Raw genomic sequence first — 19649 nt, forward strand, 5'->3', positions numbered from 1 at the left:
TGCAAAATTTCCTGACATGCACAAAGAAATAAATCCCATAGGGGTTTGGACTAATCTGTAATTTTATTTATTTCTTCTTTTTTACGAAAGGCTGTATCAATCTCTAAAAGTATTATAAGATTGTATCAATTCTCAAATTTTTAATGGATTTAGGGTTTAGCATCAAGAAAACAAATGGACCAAAAGAGTAAGCAGAGAAAGGCAAATGAAAAAAAGGACAAGGTATAGATATGGATTCATATTTAGGACATGCAGATTTGGATAAGGAGTAAAAACACAATACCTTTAAAGGAAAATTCACACGGTACTTCTTGTTCTTGAAGATGGAGACTTGTTCTTGAAGATGGAGAAAGACCTGCTCTGACATATAAGAATTGGTTAAGCACTCTCATCAAAGTGCTTTCAGTTATATCAAAGACACTTTCAAATAAGCCCTTGGATTTTCCATGACAAAAAACTTACATGAAATGAAAGTATGGGAGTTGAGAGATGAGACATGGCTCACTAATAAATCCGGACTGAAAATTGAAGGAAGAATAACTTGCACTTTCTTTTGCTTTATATCATAAAAATTTCTACTTCCTTTATTTGCTGTCTACGGAATCCCTTTCCACCATACTACTCCATCTATTCATTCTTTCTTCAAACTTGCTTTTGGTATACATTCTTACTTCAAGTAGCAATGAAAGCATGTCCTTTGGCCTTCCCTAGTAGTTTTTATGTTCTTGCGCTTGATCTCTGTGAAATTGTTTATGTAGCGGTGAGAGTTTAACAGTTTTAATAATTATATTTTATTAGAAGCAAACTCATGAAACTTGCATGTTAAAACTCAACGGTTGAAATCACTCTCCTGGACTTGAATTTTTCGGCCTGCCGTGTTAGTTTGATTCCAACTTTAACCATCACAACGAACAAAGTGTTATCTTCTGCTTTAAATCTTTTGAAGGGAAATGTTCTCTTGCAGAATGAATTAGGAAACAAAAAATTATTTGTGTTATCGTACAACGAACTTAAACAGATTCTTACCTGAATGTGTGGTCCAGATAAAACATTCCATTCCTTCAACGTGAAATATGAATTTGCTTTATTTGTAATTTATCCTAAGATTGGATACACGTAGAACCGTGGAATTGTTCTTATTCAAGGACGATAATGGTTACAAATAAATGTTCTCTTGCAGTGCTGTTTGATCCGACACCTTCCACGGCAGTGCTCAAATATAAACCAGATTATTTTTCACCGCATAAGCTTGATTCTGGACTTCTGCCGGAACTGCTTCTTTGTTACGCACCAGGGGCCCGGGAAGGTGCTCAGCTGCATTATTACCAGGTAAATTATAGCAAACAAAATGTGAAACCCATCGCCCAGAAGATTAGTAAGATTCCCAATTCATATTCCATTATTTATCAAAAAAGACACGGAAATTTTACTTGTAATTGAATGATACCTGCGAGTCCTGGTAAACATGCGGCGCCTCCTCACAAAACAACTGTCTTGAACCATGCATCGTCTCCTGTTAGTTCTGCCGAATGGCAATGTTCCATGCAAAGAGCAACAGCCTGGTGCAAACCCATAGTACGCCTATATGAAATATGACATTATAAGTTCCAAATAAAATTTCCCATTGAAATTCTGTTTTCCGAATAAACTAACTAGTAAAATTTGGAGAGAACATGATTAGCAATTTATCATACTAACAAATACGCATCCTTTTTAAGTTTCCACTATCCAATCCTTCAACCAGTAAAGCATAGGGCAAACTGAACCTCTTACCTCAGGATGTCGAGCTCGCTTAGTAACTTCCTATTTATCATTCCACCAATAAATTTCCAAACTATGACATGAGAAGAAAGAACAAAAGCTAGAACTAGAAAAAGCCTTCTTTAAACAAACTGTGGCGTTCTACTGGTCATATTAACACTCACGGATAGCATTCTATGACGATAAAAATCCAAGCTATACCTCTTTCACAGTCCGAACTGTTGTGTTTGGCTCATATAATTATGAGTTGGCAACCATTTCCTCTCAACTTTGTGGACTTTGGAAGCATGTTTTGTGGAAGCATGTTTTGTGGAATTTGGAAACATGACCCGTAAACTTTGTTTTTTGGTGGTTGACATAATTGAAGGTGCATGTCTATAAGTGAAGGCATTTTTCATACACAAAAAAAAAGTGAGCTTGCCAATTGTGAAGAAAGTGGGTGTGCATCCGGAAAACACAAAGGAGAGAAAAATATAGAGTGAGAGTGAGAAACTCTTGGGAAGAGTGAGTCTCTTAGTAAAATTCTGTGAGGGTACAAGGGGTTGGGGTTTGGGGTTTGGGTTATGTTGATTTAACTCAAGTGTATCTTGTACTAGTTATTCTCATAGTGAAGAGCAATATCTCTTAGAGGACGTAGGCAGGTTTTTGCCGAACCTCGTAAATCTCTCAGTGTCTTTATTTCTTGTATTTTATTCTGTTCAACTGAGTGTGAATATGGTGAGGTTGTAATCTGAATCTCGTTTCCGCACTAACGAACGGGCCAAGGCACAACAATTGGTATCAGAGCTTTGTTGGAAGCTTTGGTTCATTGACGGTTCAGATTTTTTATTCACCATGATGACTACAAACATGTCATTTTCAGTTGAGAAGTTTAATGGGAAAGGCAGTTTTACTCTTTGGCAGATGAGAGTAAAGGATGTCTTGACTCAACAAGGCTTGGCTAGAGCTTTGAAGGGAAAAGATGGGAAGCCTCAAGAAATGACAGATGACCAGTGGGAGGAGCTGGAGGCGCGTTGTGTTAGCACGATTCGACACTGTATAGCAGATAACATTATCAATAATGTTATGGATGAAGATTCTACGCCTGCACTTTGGGAGAAGTTGGAAAAACTCTATATTGCTAAGAGTTTGACCAACAAGTTGCATTTGAAGCGGAAACTGTACAAGCTGAAGATGGATGAAGGTGGGAATCTCATGGACCACATGAATGAGTTCAACGGATACTTGGATCAATTGCGGAAAGTTGACATTAAGGTTGAGGAAGAAGACAAAGCCCTCTTACTTCTTACCTCACTTCCAGATTCGTATGAAAATCTTGTGACAACCTTACTGCATGGAAAAGATACAGTAAGTTTGGAGCAGGTGCAAGCTTCTTTGGTGTCTTATGATACACAAAAGAAGAAGACCATTGTTGATGGTGGGCACGAGACTGCTTTAGCTGTTCAAGGTTGGAATCGTGGAAGAAAATTGGGAGAAGGATCTGAGAGAGACAACAGGTTCAAATCCGGTTCCGGAGGCAAAGGTCTACAATGCTACAACTGCAAAGAATTCGGACATAAAAAGAAAAATTGTCCTTTGAGAAAAAGAAAGGATGATCTTGGTCCGGGTTGTAGCAATTTTGTGGCGGAAGACTTCGAGTATGCCCTCTAGGTACTCGAAGCAACACTTCTCCTGGTGATGTTTAGTCTCAAGTGTTGCAGGGGTTTTGCAACAGGTGGAGCTATGGGATTCACAGGTGATGAGATGATCATGAGGTAGGAGGAAGTGTGGGAATTTTGTCTGGCTCGATGGGTTGTTACTGGAAACGGGCGCGCTAACGAGTTTCCAGGTTGCAGACAATGAAGAGGAGGAAAACCTGCTGGAGGAGACGAGGATGTGTCGAGATCCTGTCTGAAGCTAAATGGTGATTTTTAGCTTGCAGCAGCTGCACATGCATTGGCAGTGACTGAATCAGGAACAAGACCAACGAGGTTGATTCAGGGTGTGTATGCTGGTACGTAAGGCCAATGGACATTGGTGATGGGTGCAAGGATTTTTGCACAGTATATTCGCCAAGATGGAGATTGTTGTGTTTGGCTCATATAATTATGAGTTGGCAACCATTTCCTCTCAACTTTGTGGACTTTGGAAGCATGTTTCGTGGAAGCATGTTTTGTGGAAGCATGTTTTGGGGAAACATGTTTTGTGGAAGCATGTTTTGTGGAATTTGGAAACATGACCCGTAAACTTTGTTTTTTGGTGGTTGACATAATTGAAGGTGCATGTCTATAAGTGAAGGAATTTTTCATACACAAAAAAAAGTGAGCTTGCCAATTGTGAAGAAAGTGGGTGTGCATTCGGAAAACACAAAGGAGAGAAAAATATAGAGTGAGAGTGAGAAACTCTTGGGAAGAGTGAGTCTCTTAGTAAAATTCTGTGAGGGTACAAGGGGTTGGGGTTTGGGTTATGTTGATTTAACTCAAGTGTATCTTGTACTAGTTATTCTCATAGTGAAGAGCAATATCTCTTGGAGGACGTAGGCAGGTTTTTGCCGAACCTCGTAAATCTCTCAGTGTCTTTATTTCTTGTATTTTATTCTGTTCAACTGAGTGTGAATATGGTGAGGTTGTAATCTGAATCTCGTTTCCGCACTAACGAACGGGCCAAGGCACAACACGAACAGTGTACAGTGAGTCAAAATTGATATTGCTCTGCTGCAATAGCTCCCTACGGAACCCTGTAAGCTTCAGCGCTCCCAATCCCATAACCTCCACACCCACCTTGCGCATAACTTTACCATTTAAAACTGTAAACACAATAGTAACCCTGTAACTTTACCATTTGATTAATTGTGAAGAAAAAAAAAATACAACAAAATTGTAAAAGAGAAACTATGCACATTCCCTACGAAAGCATCAAGTATGACCAGAGATCTTTTCAGTAGTTAATAAATCTGAAATCACGAGAAAGATCAAACGTAGAATGGCTTACTTGGAACAATAGAAGTGACCTGGAAACCAATGTTTACAACAATCCCTGAAGTTCGTCTTGCTGCATACAAAGCTAAAGTTGCCTGCAGTTTCAATAGCAGACAATGAATACTGGACCTAGACTCAATTAACCCATTTATACACTGAGAGATGCAGTTCCAGATGACATGACAACTTTGCACAATTGCAATGCCATTGGTCCATTCTTCCCTATGGTTTATGGGAAAACATATATATTATTATGGAGGGGATGGGGAACAGTTTACCTGATTAACGGCACCGACAGCAGGGACATTCATGTCAAAAAGTACTTTGTATATGGCTTCTTTGAGCTGCCGTCTCGATGCCTTAGCAGATTCAGTATCTAGAATAAAAAATAAGAAAAAAAATAGCACATTAGGTGGATGAAGACACTACTTTGTGAAGGATAACAAGACAAAGGAATTGTGCAACTAATCCAAATTATAACTCTAGGGCAGCAACTCACCATCATAATGGCAGATTGGTATAGACAAAACCACGGGCTGCGAAGATGGTTTCACCTGCATCCTAAGAAGAAACACAATCACATATATCAGCTATACCTGCTATCAAAGATTCAAAGGAATCGCAGTGAACCAGCATGCCACATGATAACGAAGGTAGTGCAGTTTCTTTCTTCTCTACTTTTAAACTGAAAAGAGGAAAAGTATCTCAAATGTGCTTACTTGTATTTATGTAATTGAACATGCAGATTGAATAAAGAAATGTTTGCAATTAACTAAGAGAAAGAGGATTGCATCAAGAAGAACAGCTACAAGCTTCTTTAACTATGAAGTTGCTTGACTAATAATAGTGAAAACTAAAATATAGGAGGACACACCTGCTATAAATATTCACAAAAAAAAAAATGGCGGAGTCTTGATTACATTGGCGACTCAACATTACCAAATTCCTGCGAGTCAGATCACTTCAGAACATTGTAGTGATAGACATAGCAAGAAAAAAGTGTGCAATCAAAAGTGACAGGTATATTAAACAATCTAACAATCATGTGGAATGGAAGGTTTATGCAAAAGAACTTCTTGACTGTGAGCTGAAATAAACATCTCACCAAAAAGGTTGCTGATCGGCCTGATGGACATGCGTATTTGCTCCAGCCAAACTTGCAATAGCCAGAGCCCCCTTCCCAAGAAATGTAAAGATAAAATGAGGGAACGGTTTATGTTGGAGCTACATAAACCCAAACGTTTGCTAACAAAACAAAATCATAACTCTACTCATATTATTACAGATGCTAGATAATAGTGATAATAAAACATTGAATAGCTATTGTTAGCCTTCTTAAACATAAATACTGTTACTGCGTAAAGAGGCTAGAGACACTCACCGTCAATGATAACAAAACCAGGAACTCGTTGACCATAAATACCCATGTAGGACAACTGGCGACTCTCACCCAAGAATGTTCTTCAACAAAAACAATATTTGAATAAGGCCATAAAACTCAAAAAACAATTCAATGCACAGGCACCAATCAACATATACATTATTTCGGCATCAAAGAACAAATTCAATAGACAAGTCCATGGTTTCCTCACCAAAAGAATGGCGTAACATTTTCTCCAAGATACTAACACTCAATTTCAATTATCACAACGAACAAATACAACCAATTAAAATCCCGTTCACAATTCTGACATTTTTATGTTTGACCACATGAAAATCACACCTTTGCACAACTTTGCCAAAAATAAAAATTTCTGTCAGTAAAAATTCCACTCTTTACTGCCACTGATAATAATTTAAATACAAAAAAGTTCATTTAATCGATAATCATAGACTTTAGAACTTATGAACTGAGCTGCCGCTAAGCCTTGAACTTTCCCGGCAAAAAATAAAATAAAATAAATTTCACAGTAAACTCTCAATCTTTGAACACTAATTTGAATTCAAATTATTTATATATAACTGATAACAAAGACGTTAAATTTGAATCCCAAAGTGGGATTTTTCAGCTGAGAACATTAAATTTAAAAAAAAATCAAAAATTGAGAAGTGGGAAATGCTTGAAATTGAACATACTGAAGTGGGTATCCGAATCTCAAATGGGTTTCCGGGAAAGCAAAGGATTCCCAATAATTCTCCTCCTCCAGCTTCTGATTCTTTAGAAAGAAAATCCACAGCTCGTTCTCGGAGACGACGCACCGCCACGCTCTGCACACGACGCTCAATTTCACGGCTCCTTGGGCCCCACCAGTCTCGCGATTTGCATCAGTAGGTCTGTCGGCACTCGATCGAACGCCCCGAAACCCGCCGTTTCCGACGGAGAGCTCGAAGAAGAAGACGACGACGTTGACTCTGAACACGAAACCGTGCGGCTTGACACCAACTCCCACACTTTTCTGATCAACGTCGTCATGGTTTTCTTCGGCCCACAACGATTAGCTTCTTTCTTCTCAATTTTTGCTGTGGAGAACTTTCTCGGGAAAATTAGCCGAGAAAATTTTAGTTTCCAGGTTCAAATTACTTAACTTGAACCCTTTTATATAAGGAGGTCATTTTCCTATGGTTTTACTTTACCAGTGATGCCGCCAAAATTAAAGTTTTCATTTTTATGTGTTAAGAAGTAATTTGGTTACCCTGGTTATGTTATCGGATGTGGCAAGTTTTGTAATTTTATATAAGGAGGGCATTTTTGTTGGATGTGGCAAAGTTTGTATGTTTACAAGTGCGATTTTTGCATAGTCCGAGATACTAAGTGTTACACGATTTATGATATTGAATTTTCATGCATGGTAACTCAGTGACATATGTTGTGTAGTCGAGCACATGCATGACATGGTTGTTTTCATTCTCCATTCTTGTTGTGATTCTTATTGTGTGAACATCGATCTAGTTGTTATGGTTTTCCTGATTCTTTTCTTCTCACCCGAGAATATTCTTCAACAAAAACAATATTTGAATAAGCTCGGCCATTAGACTCCAACCACAATTCAATGAACAAGCATCAAGCATCATATACATTATTTCAGGATCAAAGAACACATTACCAAAACAATGGCGTAACGTTTTCTCCAAGATACTAACACTTCATTCAATTATAACAACGAAAAACTACAACCAATTAAAACCCCATTCACAATTCTGACTTTCTTTATGTTTGACCGCTTGACATTCTTTTATGTTTGAATTGAGTTGCCACCAAGTCTTAAACTTTTCCAACAGAAAAAAAAATACAAAAACGAAATTTCTAAGTAAACTCTCAATCCCTTGGCACTAATTTGAATTGAAATTATTTATATTTAATTCATAACAATTGAATTCCAAAGTGAGATTTTTCAGCTGGGTAGATAAAATTGAAAAAACAAAAGAATTAAGAAAAATCGAAAATTGAGTAGTGGGAAGTGGGAAATGCTTGAAATGGAGCATACTATAAGTGGTTTTCAGGAAAACACTGGATTCCCAAAATACTCTTATTTTATCCTGAGGAATCTTTTAACAAGAGCGATTCTCATTTTTCATAAAAAAATGGGAACATTCTATTGACCGTTAGATTTGGCTTCAATGAAATTTTGTGGTTGAGATTCTGTGACCTGTGATTTAATTTCAACCACAGAATTTCATTAAAGCCAAATCTAACGTTCAAGAAGATATCTCCATTTTTTTTTTTGAAAAATAGGGATCCTCTTATTAAATGGCCTGTTATCCTGATGAGTTTGCCTACAATAACATGTTCAGAGGTTTTGTTCAAAACATGATTAGAGGATTCATATTAGAAAACCGGATTGACATTTTTACCCCCATTTTAACTGTTATTTATTTTTAACAAACAATATATCTACACTTACTTTATTTAGTAAAATGACGGATTTAGCCAGCATGGTCTATCTGCTTCTTTGACGAAAACCCTCCTAACGCTCTTACCCTACAACAGCGTGGTCTATATGTTTTTCAAGTTTGAATAAACTTTGGTATTCCTTTTAGTTTTAATCGTGTTTAAATTGAAGTCTTAATTTCGGTGGTTTGTTCATAATTAATGTGATATGCTGTTTTACTGTGTGTTTTATGTGTTTGTTTATTTATGGGAGTCTTCACAAGAAATGTTGTGCAAAGATATTTTGCTTCTATCAAGTATACGATAATGTTACATTCATTCTTTTAATATTTAATTTTGTAAATTTATTTTTTAATATTTTTGTCATAAAAATGCCCAAGCTTTTCTCAGTCGGTTTGCTTTCCTGATTTCTGCTTTTGCCCTTTTGCTCCCTGCGTGCAGATAAAGGAAGAACCCATAAGTGATATGTTCACTGAACGACTTGATAGGAGTGCTCTTCATTGGGTTAGAGAGGTTCGTGAAGAAACCTCTGGCTCGATCTCTCCGAAGACGAAAGCTGTGTAGCCGATTCATCCCCTCCGGTTTGAAGGGTTGAGGTTGTGACGGTACGGATCATCGACAATAAATCCCGGGTTTTGGTGGAATCCCACCAAGAATTATCGGACGGCTGCGTCAGGACCAAGCCACTGATGTCTTTCGCTGTCGCAGCATGTCCCTAATCTTAAGCTTCCCATTATACTAGCTCATTCTTTTTTAGTTTTTTTGTTCCTTTTCTTTTAGCATAATGTTAAGAGAATTTTAACGAAAAGCTCATGGTACTATTTATTTTAACGAAAAATTACATTTTTACACTAAAAAGTCAATCCTTGTACTATTCAATTTATCCTTTATTTTATCTATTTCGTTAAAACTCAAAATTTTCAAACATTTTTCATTAGTTTTCCTTAATTTTAATCGCTGAACATTTGTATTATATGCAGCTTATGTTGGGTGACATTGTGATTTCTGTTGAGACAGCGACAAGGCAAGCGGAGGAAAGAGGCCACACGCTTATTGATGAGATACGTGTTCTCATGGTTGAAGGATTTTTTTCGTTGGAGAACCGATTAATTCAGAGGGATGCTTTTTAGTGTAGTTTGATGACTTTAATCACTGAACCCTCCTGCAGATACATGGGTTGTTACATTTACTAGGATTTGATCATGAGATTAGTGAAGAGGCCGAAGTGGAAATGGAGAAGGAGGAGGAGGAGCTCCTTTGAAGAGTCTTGGGTGAAAGGGGAAATGATTAATTCAAAGTGCACATGATGCCGAAACTCACACAAATTGCCATGAGGAAAAACCAGATGGTAATTTCATCTTTTACAGCTTCAGTTTCACATTATTCGTCATTGGATTTGCTAATATAAGTTTTTAGTGAGATAGTCTTACTGTTGAATTGTTAAAAGGTTGGAAAAGAGAAGGCAGCCTGCGATTTTATAAATCAAAGTTCAGATGCATTTTTTGTGTATGGATGGTAAGTTGGTGGTTAATGTAATCTTGCGCCTTCACTGTGCTTTTTTTTTTAATTTGTTAGATGATCAATTGATGTATTTTATGGCAGTTGATCTGCAAGATGTAAAGATGATTTCTTTGTTTATGTATACTGTTTAATTATATCAATGGAAATTGGTGCTGCCATTGTGGCAGGCAGTAGATGAATTTCTGGCTTTTGAGATGAAGTACTATAAAATTTTGATTTCTTTTTTCTTTACATGCTTTGCTTTAATTTTGCAGGAATTCTCACGTCGCTTTGATTAAGTTATACATGGCCATGATAAGGTATTGCTCATCAGCCTCATCCCCACAAACATTTTGTTCATGTGTGACATTAATATATTTTGTTTTCCGATTGAATTTGTTTTGATTCAATGGGGTTGGTGAGCTAAACAGCACGCGGCTTTTTAATCGTGTTTAAATTGAAGTCCTAATTTCGGTGGTTTGTTCATAATTAGTGTGTTATGTTGTTTTACTGTGTGTGTGTGTTTTTTTTATGTGTTTGTTAATTTATGGGAGTCTTCAAAAGAAATGTTGTGTACGAAGATATTTTGCTTCCGTCAAATATATGATAAGGTTACATTCATTCTTTTAATGTTTAATTCGCTTTTCAAATCCACGTAGATAAATACATTTAAATTCTATAAGTCGCGTGTAGAACGTCGTGATTATAAAAAGGCCTTATGCAAATGCGTGAGCGCCTGCAGGAGGCTAGTTATGGATAATAGTGATGCTAAAACATTGAATTGCTATTGTTAGCCTTCTGAAAAATATTGTTAATGCATAAGGAGGCTAGAGATGATGTCAATGATAAAAAAATCAAGAACTTGAACTCGTTGACCATAGATACCCATGTAGGACAGCTGAGGACTCTCACCGGAGAATGTTCTTCAACAAAAACAATATTTGAATAAGCTCGCCCATTAAACTCCAATCACAATTGAATGAACAAGCACCAAATAGCATATACATTATTTGAGCATCAAAGAACACATTCATAAGACAAGTCCATGGTTTCCTCACCAAAACAATGGCGTAATGTAAGATCTCACATCGTCCTGGGAATAAAAGGTGATGTGTCTTATATGTACTTGCCCACCTTCCTATAGTAAGACGCGTTTTGGGCGGAAACTCAAGAACAAATCCGTGAGGGTATGCCCCAAAGCGGACTATATCTTACTATGCTGACTGAGATGTGACAATTTGACATGCCCCGACCCTGATATTCCCCGAATACCAGGATAGACACGTGCTGGCCGACACCCGAGGGTGACGAAAGCCATTAATTGATACAAAAGCTAAGAATAAGAAATAAATGAGGGTTAGAAATTTGAAATACAATGAGTTAACAGTTTTAGGAACATGTTCAGAACATACAACTAACCCTAATCACTAAAAAGAATTAAGATAAAATTTAATGAATAAAGGAGTGAGTCCTACATTCGAGAGGATCCGAAGATGCTGCTACGGAAGTGCCTTGACGTTAGGATTAGGTGCCTTGATTCTAAGTCCTGAATGGGGGCGCAAAACAAAGGTGAGTGGACCAAGTTCATATATATAATAATAATAAAACAATTATCAAGATACTAACCCCCAAAGTTTAATAGTGAAAACTACTAGCATAGTAAGTGATGGATTTAATAAAAATTCTAGCATGCCAAAAATATCTCAAAAGCCATATTGCAGAATCTCATCGCAGAAATCAAAACAGTAAACGTCTCATAAATCGTCTCGTAAGCGCGGTGTGCTGCTAGAAAGATTACTGAATGAATATAACTCCCGGCCCAATGCCTGCACCTCAGTCTCTGTGCCCGTAGCCAGAGATAACTCCCTCCCGGCCCAATGCCTGTCTCCGTGTCCCTCAGCCTTTCGCTAGGGATTATTTCTCCCAGCCCACATGCCAACACCAGATCCTCGCCCAAGGCGGCATAGTGTCCACTAGGTACGCACAAATAGTTACGTCTCTCGTAAATACCACTTCATAGCGTAGGTTACCGATCATCGTCTACACTATAAAGAGGGGTTCAAAACATGTTCTAGTATCCTATCGTCATCTGTCAGATAGTCTATCAGTTCATGGTTTTTATAGAAAATACGATATATTGAAATATAGCTCAGTATAGGCTAACAATTAATTCCTCACCAAAACACGAGACGATAATCAATATATTTAATTGACATGCTTCATATAAATCACTTCATAAATTCGTAGGCATGCTAATCATTTATGCAATTAAACTATAAAATCATGTAATTTTAGAAGGGGTCCACTCACAGTACTTAGCCGCCAAAAGCTGCGCCACTAGCGAAGACGGAAACGTCACCATTAATTGCCCCTAAGCATATAAAGGGTACATTTAGTCAAACTCTACTCAAACGATTGAATTTGGGAAAACGGACTTCAAAAACGGGTCCGGGACGTCGAATTACCCTAAGAAGGTCTGAGGGTTTTCGGGAAAAGGAAAGGGAGAGAGTTAGGGTGCTGCCACTTGGCAGTTTAGGAGAGAAAGACAATTTAGATGAACGGCTAGGATTTTGTTAGGATAAGGGGTAAAAGTGAAAAGTAAGCAAAATTTTAGGAAGAAGAAAAATTTACCTCAAACTTCCGGGTTGGGGTGTTTCAATCTACCACCCTTATAAAAAAATTTCGTCCTCGAAATTTAAAATAACATACTACACTGAAAATACTCGAGAATAGGAAGAAGAAAAATATACATATATGTAACGAAGAGATCAGGTAAGAGTGGTTACACAGAAAGGAAAATGCCACGCCGTCGCGATCGGCTGCAATGATTCCATCTTTCGTGTCCCCAGGCTCATACTTTCTTTCCCCCATCAGTGTAAAAATATAGAAAACATACTTTAATAAAATATAAGGTCGAAGACACAAATAATTTAAGGCCAGATAACGCCAAAATATATAAGTAATAACATATAATTCAAAAACTCAAATCAACTTAAAAATGAAAACAGAAATACTTTTCCAAAAACATTTGTAACATCAAAACAATTAACTAGAGTAAAGGGAGTTCAAAATACTTATACTGAAAACCAAAACTGCAAAATGGAAGTGGGTCTCGCCCAAGAATTCGAGATGTCACGTACTCCGAAAATAGATGTGTTTCTGGGTCGAGTCCCAAGAATAACAATTCTGAATCTGCATCAGCTGCTGTAGACGAATCTTCTTGCCCACTTGCTTAACGAACCCAACAAATAAGCTATCGATACAACGGTCTGCAGCCCGCAATATCGACCTCACATTTGTTGTCTCGATAAGCGAGTAGTAATTTCTCAAAGGTGCACAATTTCACATACCGTAGGATCGATCCTCCAAATACAAGTTCGCAAGACTTTTCAGTCAACCAGTGTTGTCCCTGAAAAACTATCGTACCAGGTCGTAAAAAGTACCATACACCAAACCGAACAAAACAGAAACTGTCGTCGTAATGATTCCATCTAGCACCAAGCATCCTATCCTCCTCAGTTCTTCCAAATGTGACCAACTACTTCAGAATTTCACCAGTAAAGAACTCATTTGAAAATTGTACCTTGGGATTCAAGAGAAGTGGCTACCATGTTAGTAGTAGACCCAAAAGCTCGAACCAAGCAAGCAGAAAACGAGAAGTCATCTTCCTCAACATGAAGTATCTCTTGGGAATTGTTGTAGTGCTCAATCCACCCCTCCATTTTTGCTTAGTTGCAGATTTCAAGTCAAACAAGGTCAAAGTTGGTGGAAAGAAGAACGACTCGCAAATGGTCATCCTAACAACCAAAGAGAACACGCACAATTCGAGAGAAGTGCAAAGATTATCCAATTCTCGCTTCGACCGTCGTGTAGTGCCATCTCAGAATGCACCAAACAGATATGCTAGAAATGTTTTAACAACCACATACTCACAACGATAAGGTTCAGAAGTGAAGTAGTGGAAATATGCGTCGAGACGAAGACATATCGTTGGAAAATAACCGATGTGATGCCTATGAATTCTAATAAGATGGTGATGCAATATGCTGACCTTCTGCACCAAAATCTTCACCAGTCTCTTACCAAAATACGGCTCAAACTTCACCCCCATGATGAACTCTTTCTGATAAGTCTGGTAAGCTTGTGAAAAGATTATGCTCCCAACATTCATGTCTGAATCAACACGAACTGGGTGCCCACTTTCACCCAAACGATCGATTGTGAATTTCTCACTGATTAGGCGAGAAACCATGCCGAGAAGGCTAAAAGAACACTTAAGAATTTGAGGATCAAAACAAATCCATTAAATATAGAGTATAAGATATCAGGATTTGAACTAGAAACCATGCCGAGAACAAACATTTTTTTTTCCACCCTCCAAATAATGTTCCGGCATGATCCAGTTCACATTGAGAAACAAACAAGCGAAGGAAGGTAAAGATGCAGAAATAGAAATCACTGTTTCTGATTATTTTGCAAATCATCACAGTATGGTCAACTGGTTTCTTAGCTAAAAAGGAAATAGGTCCAAGCTCAAGAATAGTTAAAAACTGATAATAAAGCTTGACGAGGCCAAAAACATTTCGAAATTCATAATACTTTGTGAAAGCTGTTTCCAAGTTCAAAAATTAAACATAGAACCTCTGAATCAGCAGAATGGCGAAGAAGAAAGATACAAAGCAACCTGCGTATGCATGCAGTGACACAATTGGCTACCTTAAAGTGATGCTCTTGAGCAAACCAAAGCTCAATGAGTCCAGAGAAGTTTAGAGTAAAGTTTGATCTTCATACAATGATGAATATGATAAAGTCTCAAGCCATTACACTGAAAATTACAAGACTGGACAGCTAGGCTGCAAGCAAGAGACTAAGTTCATCCTCGTCGAAAAGTACGAAGGCTAGGAGCTAGGATTTACCCCCAAGTACTAAACCCAGGTGAAGTTCAAGGAATCTGTTTATCCAAACAAGACTGGATATTCATCATCCAAATCCAACTACAACCGCAACACGAATTGCAACTCAATTTGGAAATTAATGACAATAGCGTTTGCTACTGACGAGTTTCTCAAGATTGCGATGTAGAGCCGACTCCGCCCGCAATTCCTAGGGAACGCATGTTGCAGAGTGGTATCGCCATTTCGAATCTACAGCTAGTCTTAACCAGAATTCCTCGAATTGAGATTTCTAAAACACGTCGCTTTCAAGTAATACTGACTCTAACCTTCATTCCCAAGGGATGCACGTCGTAGAGTATCAATCCGATGCTTAAAGTCGTCCAACAAATCAAACACATCACCGATGAGGCACAATCCCGACAAGAATTCTTGAATTTCAACCAGAGGATGACAATTCAATCAGAGAGAGATTTGCACAACTGCACCGACTAGCACAAAATCTGGAAGTCGTGACATTCAAATGATGTCAAAACCAAGACTTTACGAGAAAATGAGGGAATCCTAAGTATGCTCTGAACAACCCACGCTCTAATACCAATCTGACACGCCCCGACCCTGATATTCCCTGAATACTAGGATAGACACGTGCTGGCCGACACCCGAGGGTGACGAAAGCCATTAATTGATACAAAAGCTAAGAATAAGAAATAAATGAGGGTTAGAAATTTGAAATACAATGAGTTAACAGTTTTAAGAACGTGTTCAGAACATACAACTAACCCTAATCACTAAAAAGAATTAAGATAAAATTTAATGAATAAAGGAGTGAGTCCTACATTCGAGAGGATCCGAAGATGCTGCTGCGGAAGTGCCTTGACGTCAGGATTAGGTGCCTTGATTCTAAGTCCTGAATGGGGGCGCAAAACAAAGGTGAGTGGACCAAGTTCATATATATAATAATAATAAAACAATTATCAAGATACTAACCCCCAAAGTTTAATAGTGAAAACTACTAGCATAGTAAGTGATGGATTTAATAAAAATTCTAGCATGCCAAAAATATCTCAAAAGCCATATTGCGGAATCTCATCACAGAAATCAAAACAGTAAACGTCTCATAAATCGTCTCGTAAGCGCGGTGTGCTGCTAGAAAGATCACTGAATGAATATAACTCCCGGCCCAATGCCTGCACCTCAGTCTCTGTGCCCGTAGCCAGAGATAACTCCCTCCCGGCCCAATGCCTGTCTTCGTGTCCCTCAGCCTTTCGCTAGGGATTATTTCTCCCGGCCCACATGCCAACACCAGATCCTCGCCCAAGGCGGCATAGTGTCCACTAGGTACGCACAAATAGTTACGTCTCTCGTAAATACCACTTCATAGCGTAGGTTACCGATCATCGTCTACACTATAAAGAGGGGTTCAAAACATGTTCTAGTATCCTATCGTCATCTGTCAGATAGTCTACCAGTTCATGGTTTTTATAGAAAATACGATATATTGAAATATAGCTCAGTATAGGCTAACAATTAATTCTTCACCAAAACACGAGACGATAATCAATATATTTAATCGACATGCTTCATATAAATCACTTCATAAATTCGTAGGCATGCTAATCATTTATGCAATTAAACTATAAAATCATGTAATTTTAGAAGGGGTCCACTCATAGTACTTAGCCGCCAAAAGCTGTGCCATTAGCGAAGACGGAAACGTCACCATTAATTGCCCCTAAGCACATAAAGGGTACATTTAGTCAAACTCTACTCAAACGATTGAATTTGGGAAAACGGACTTCAAAAACGGGTCCGGGACGTCGAATTACCCTAAGAAGGTCTGAGGGTTTTCGGGAAAAGGAAAGGGAGAGAGTTAGGGTGCTGCCACTTGACAGTTTAGGAGAGAAAGACAATTTAGATGAACGGCTAGGATTTTGTTAGGATAAGGGGTAAAAGTGAAAAGTAAGCAAAATTTTAGGAAGAAGAAAAATTTACCTCAAACTTCCGGGTTGGGGTGTTTCACAATTTGACATCAGAGCCACTCCCGGCCGGAAATGTGCCGACAAGGGCGTCAGGTTCCTAAAGAAGGTGGATTGTAAGATCCCACATCGTCCGGGGGAAATGAGGTGATGTGCCTTATATATACTTGTCCACCTCCCTATACGAAGACGCTTTTTGGGTGGAAACCCAAGAACAAATCCATGAGGGCGTGACCCAAACCGGATTGACATTTTTACCCCCGTTTTAACTGTTATTTATTTTTATATTTATAACAAACAATATATCTACACTTACTTTATTTAGTAAAATGACGGATTTAGCCAGCGTGATCTATCTGCTTCTTTGACTAAAACCCTCGTAACGCTCTTACCCTGCAACAACGCCGCCTCCAGACCGCTCCTCCGCAAGTTTTTCCGAATCACACGTCGGTCTTCTCCATTGACTTAATCCTCGAGACCTCACCATCAAGTATTCAAGGTATGGATGTGTATTGATCTCAAGTAAATCATCCCCACATCACCCTTTTCTCCATCCACAAGTTTTCGCGTCAGGGGAGCAACCCACTGCAAGATATTTTCGTAGATTTCGTTTTTTTTTTTTTGGGCCGCGGGGTGGGGGAGGGGGGAGCATCCTCCATCTCTTCAAAATTAACAAATTCCATCACTTGGGGGTCAGAATCAAGATATAAAGATGGTGGGAAATGGAAGAAACCCGAAGCAAAATTGGGAAATTTGGGTCTGCTCTTTGAATGCCTCAGAGAAATTTAGTTGAATTTATCTGTGAAATTGTTGTTTTTTGTTCCTAATGTGCTATTGAAAGCTCTGGAGGCAGAGCACCCAATAATCGACTCCAATTTCCAGACGAACACAAGGTCATCTTCTCTGCAGGTTCTTCTCTACCAGGTCAGCATCTATACGTTACAATAATGTACTATATATATATATATATATATATATATATATATATATATGTAAGTATGGATGTATACGTCTGCAAGTTTGTTTCTATTTTTCGCATCATCAGGTGCTTAAAGTTTTGAATGTCATGTTTTATTATTTGTACCAATTGGGTTCTTTGGTATCTGATTGGTTGATTATGTCTGTGAACTTTTTGGGTTTATTGGGTTTTTAGTTCTTGGTTGTTCCTTTTGAGCAAGATTTGAATTTTTGTTTCTCTTCTAGCAATTAATGATGCTTGGTTATTTGATATTTGTAGAGAAGTGGGCTTAATTTGAAAAGAGTTTTATAGAAAGGAGAACGCGGAGTGCCGGGTGGCTGGAAGAGGCGGAAGAGCTCATCATGTCAATGCCAGAAAAGCCTAATTGGGTACGGACACATGATGACCTGAGGAGAGGGAACCTTGCGTTCAAGCACTTTACTGAACTGGAACCAATGTCTAAGATTGTTGGTCATTGATGAAAATGAAATTGGAACTCCTTTCTTTACGTTGGAAGACTGCAAAACCGCAAAAAAGGGCAATCCTCTCATGGACATGCAATACTCTTGATACGTAAAGGGGCTTTCAGCACAAATTAATAAGAGCATACACCAGTGCAAATGAGGTTTGGAGAACGACTCTTAAAATATTCGAATCATTCATCATCATGACATATAGGATAGCTGTACAATTAACGGGAAAGATTTGTTACTGATAAATGTATTTCCAGTTTCAGCATGTTCCTCTCTCTGCTCTCTGTGGGAGGAGGTTATCAGAAAGTTACTCACCCTTGGTGTCTCCATAAGCTCAAGTCTGGACTTGTGCCGGAACTGGTTCATGTGTCAAGCATGCACGCACCAAGGACCAAGTCGCTCTACCCGCTGCATGGAGAAAGCTGGGGATGATCGGATAATTAATGTTGAAAGAGTATGGAAAACTTGCAACATGAAAGTTGTAAATGGATTGCATGCTGTGTTTTAACACATTTTTTAGACATTTTTATTTAAATAACATTAAACTCTTGATGTTGTTTGAAATTGAAAGTACATGGATCTTCAGAGCATCGTATAATCTATTTTTAGGCAAGGAATGTGGGATATTTTGGGCTAGTATCGTCCTTTTCCAGGTTGACTTCTCTCTTTTTGTAAAGGACACCTGACGATCGAAAGTAACCCAAGTGAAAGAGGCAGGCCCTCTTCTGGAATGGATGCTAGCTTTGGACAATCTTCGAGGCTCAGAGTCTGAAGAGAGGTGAGGAATTGAATGCCCTTGCTGATTTTCTTCAGATTTAGGAAGTCATAAATTTCAAGTTCAGTGAGGGATTTGGGAGCAGCATCTCCTCCTTCCCATCAGGTGGAAATGACAACACATCTGGATCTTCACTTCTGATCAACAACTTTCTAAGAGAGGAGAGGTTGTGCAACCCCCACTCCAACTCCCAGAGCCGCTTACAACTCTCAACTTTATAAATTCCAAGTGATGTCAGGTTGGGAGGAAATGAAGTCAAGATATAAAGATGGTGGGAAATGGAAGAAACTTGAAGCAAAATTGGGAAATTTGGGTATGCTCTGCGAATGCCTCAGAGAAATTTAGTTGAATTTTATCTGTGAAATTGTTGTTTTTTGCTCCTAATGTGCTATTGAAAGCTCTAGAGGCAGAGCACCCAATAATCAACTCCAATTTCCAGAAGAACACAAAGTCGTCTTCTTTGCAGGTTCTTCTCTACCAGGTCAGCATCTATGCATTGCAATAATATACTCTATATATATAGAT

The 19649-nt window shown here is 38.4% G+C and overlaps 1 protein-coding gene and 2 long non-coding RNA genes across 4 annotated transcripts; 2 read left to right on the forward strand and 1 right to left on the reverse strand.

The window, feature by feature from the left end:
• Nucleotides 1-1060: 1060 nt before the first annotated feature.
• LOC103401712 (actin-related protein 8-like) lies at nucleotides 1061-7226 on the reverse strand. The gene is made up of 9 exons (XM_070807868.1): nucleotides 6795-7226; nucleotides 6100-6179; nucleotides 5824-5894; nucleotides 5218-5279; nucleotides 4997-5094; nucleotides 4732-4813; nucleotides 1963-4546; nucleotides 1448-1581; nucleotides 1061-1314 (listed from the first exon to the last, which is right to left on the reverse strand). Exons 2-7 carry the CDS (start codon nucleotides 6133-6135, stop codon nucleotides 4392-4394), a joined length of 504 nt encoding a protein of 167 aa, XP_070663969.1. The 5' UTR covers nucleotides 6136-6179; nucleotides 6795-7226; the 3' UTR covers nucleotides 1061-1314; nucleotides 1448-1581; nucleotides 1963-4391.
• A 2462-nt stretch (nucleotides 7227-9688) lies between these two features.
• Nucleotides 9689-10379, forward strand: LOC139189337 (uncharacterized). The gene is made up of 3 exons (XR_011573173.1): nucleotides 9689-9895; nucleotides 9995-10062; nucleotides 10323-10379. It is a non-coding gene; the product is annotated as an uncharacterized lncRNA (long non-coding RNA).
• Nucleotides 10380-17255: 6876 nt separating this feature from the next.
• Nucleotides 17256-18939, forward strand: LOC114819446 (uncharacterized). Of its 2 annotated transcripts, none has more exons than XR_003766550.2 (3): nucleotides 17256-17842; nucleotides 18156-18501; nucleotides 18607-18939. It is a non-coding gene; the product is annotated as an uncharacterized lncRNA (long non-coding RNA). The 2 variants fall into 2 exon arrangements; XR_003766551.2 differs by having other exon boundaries at nucleotides 17325-17842; nucleotides 18613-18939.
• The last annotated feature ends 710 nt before the right edge of the window (nucleotides 18940-19649 follow it).

The sequence above is a fragment of the Malus domestica genome, chromosome 11 (assembly GCF_042453785.1).
Source record: "Malus domestica chromosome 11, GDT2T_hap1".
NCBI lineage: Eukaryota > Viridiplantae > Streptophyta > Magnoliopsida > Rosales > Rosaceae > Malus > Malus domestica.

Bases quoted from the DNA above. Each gene is read 5' to 3' on its own strand.
- LOC103401712 (XM_070807868.1), bottom strand. From the start codon at position 6,135: ATGGTCAACGAGTTCCTGGTTTTGTTATCATTGACG. The intron at 4,814-4,996 runs GTAAACTGTTCC...TTGAAACTGCAG, and splicing joins CTGTCGGTGCCGTTAATCAG to GCAACTTTAGCTTTGTATGC. The intron at 4,547-4,731 runs GTAAGCCATTCT...TTGTGTTTACAG, and splicing joins GGTCACTTCTATTGTTCCAA to TTTTAAATGGTAAAGTTATG.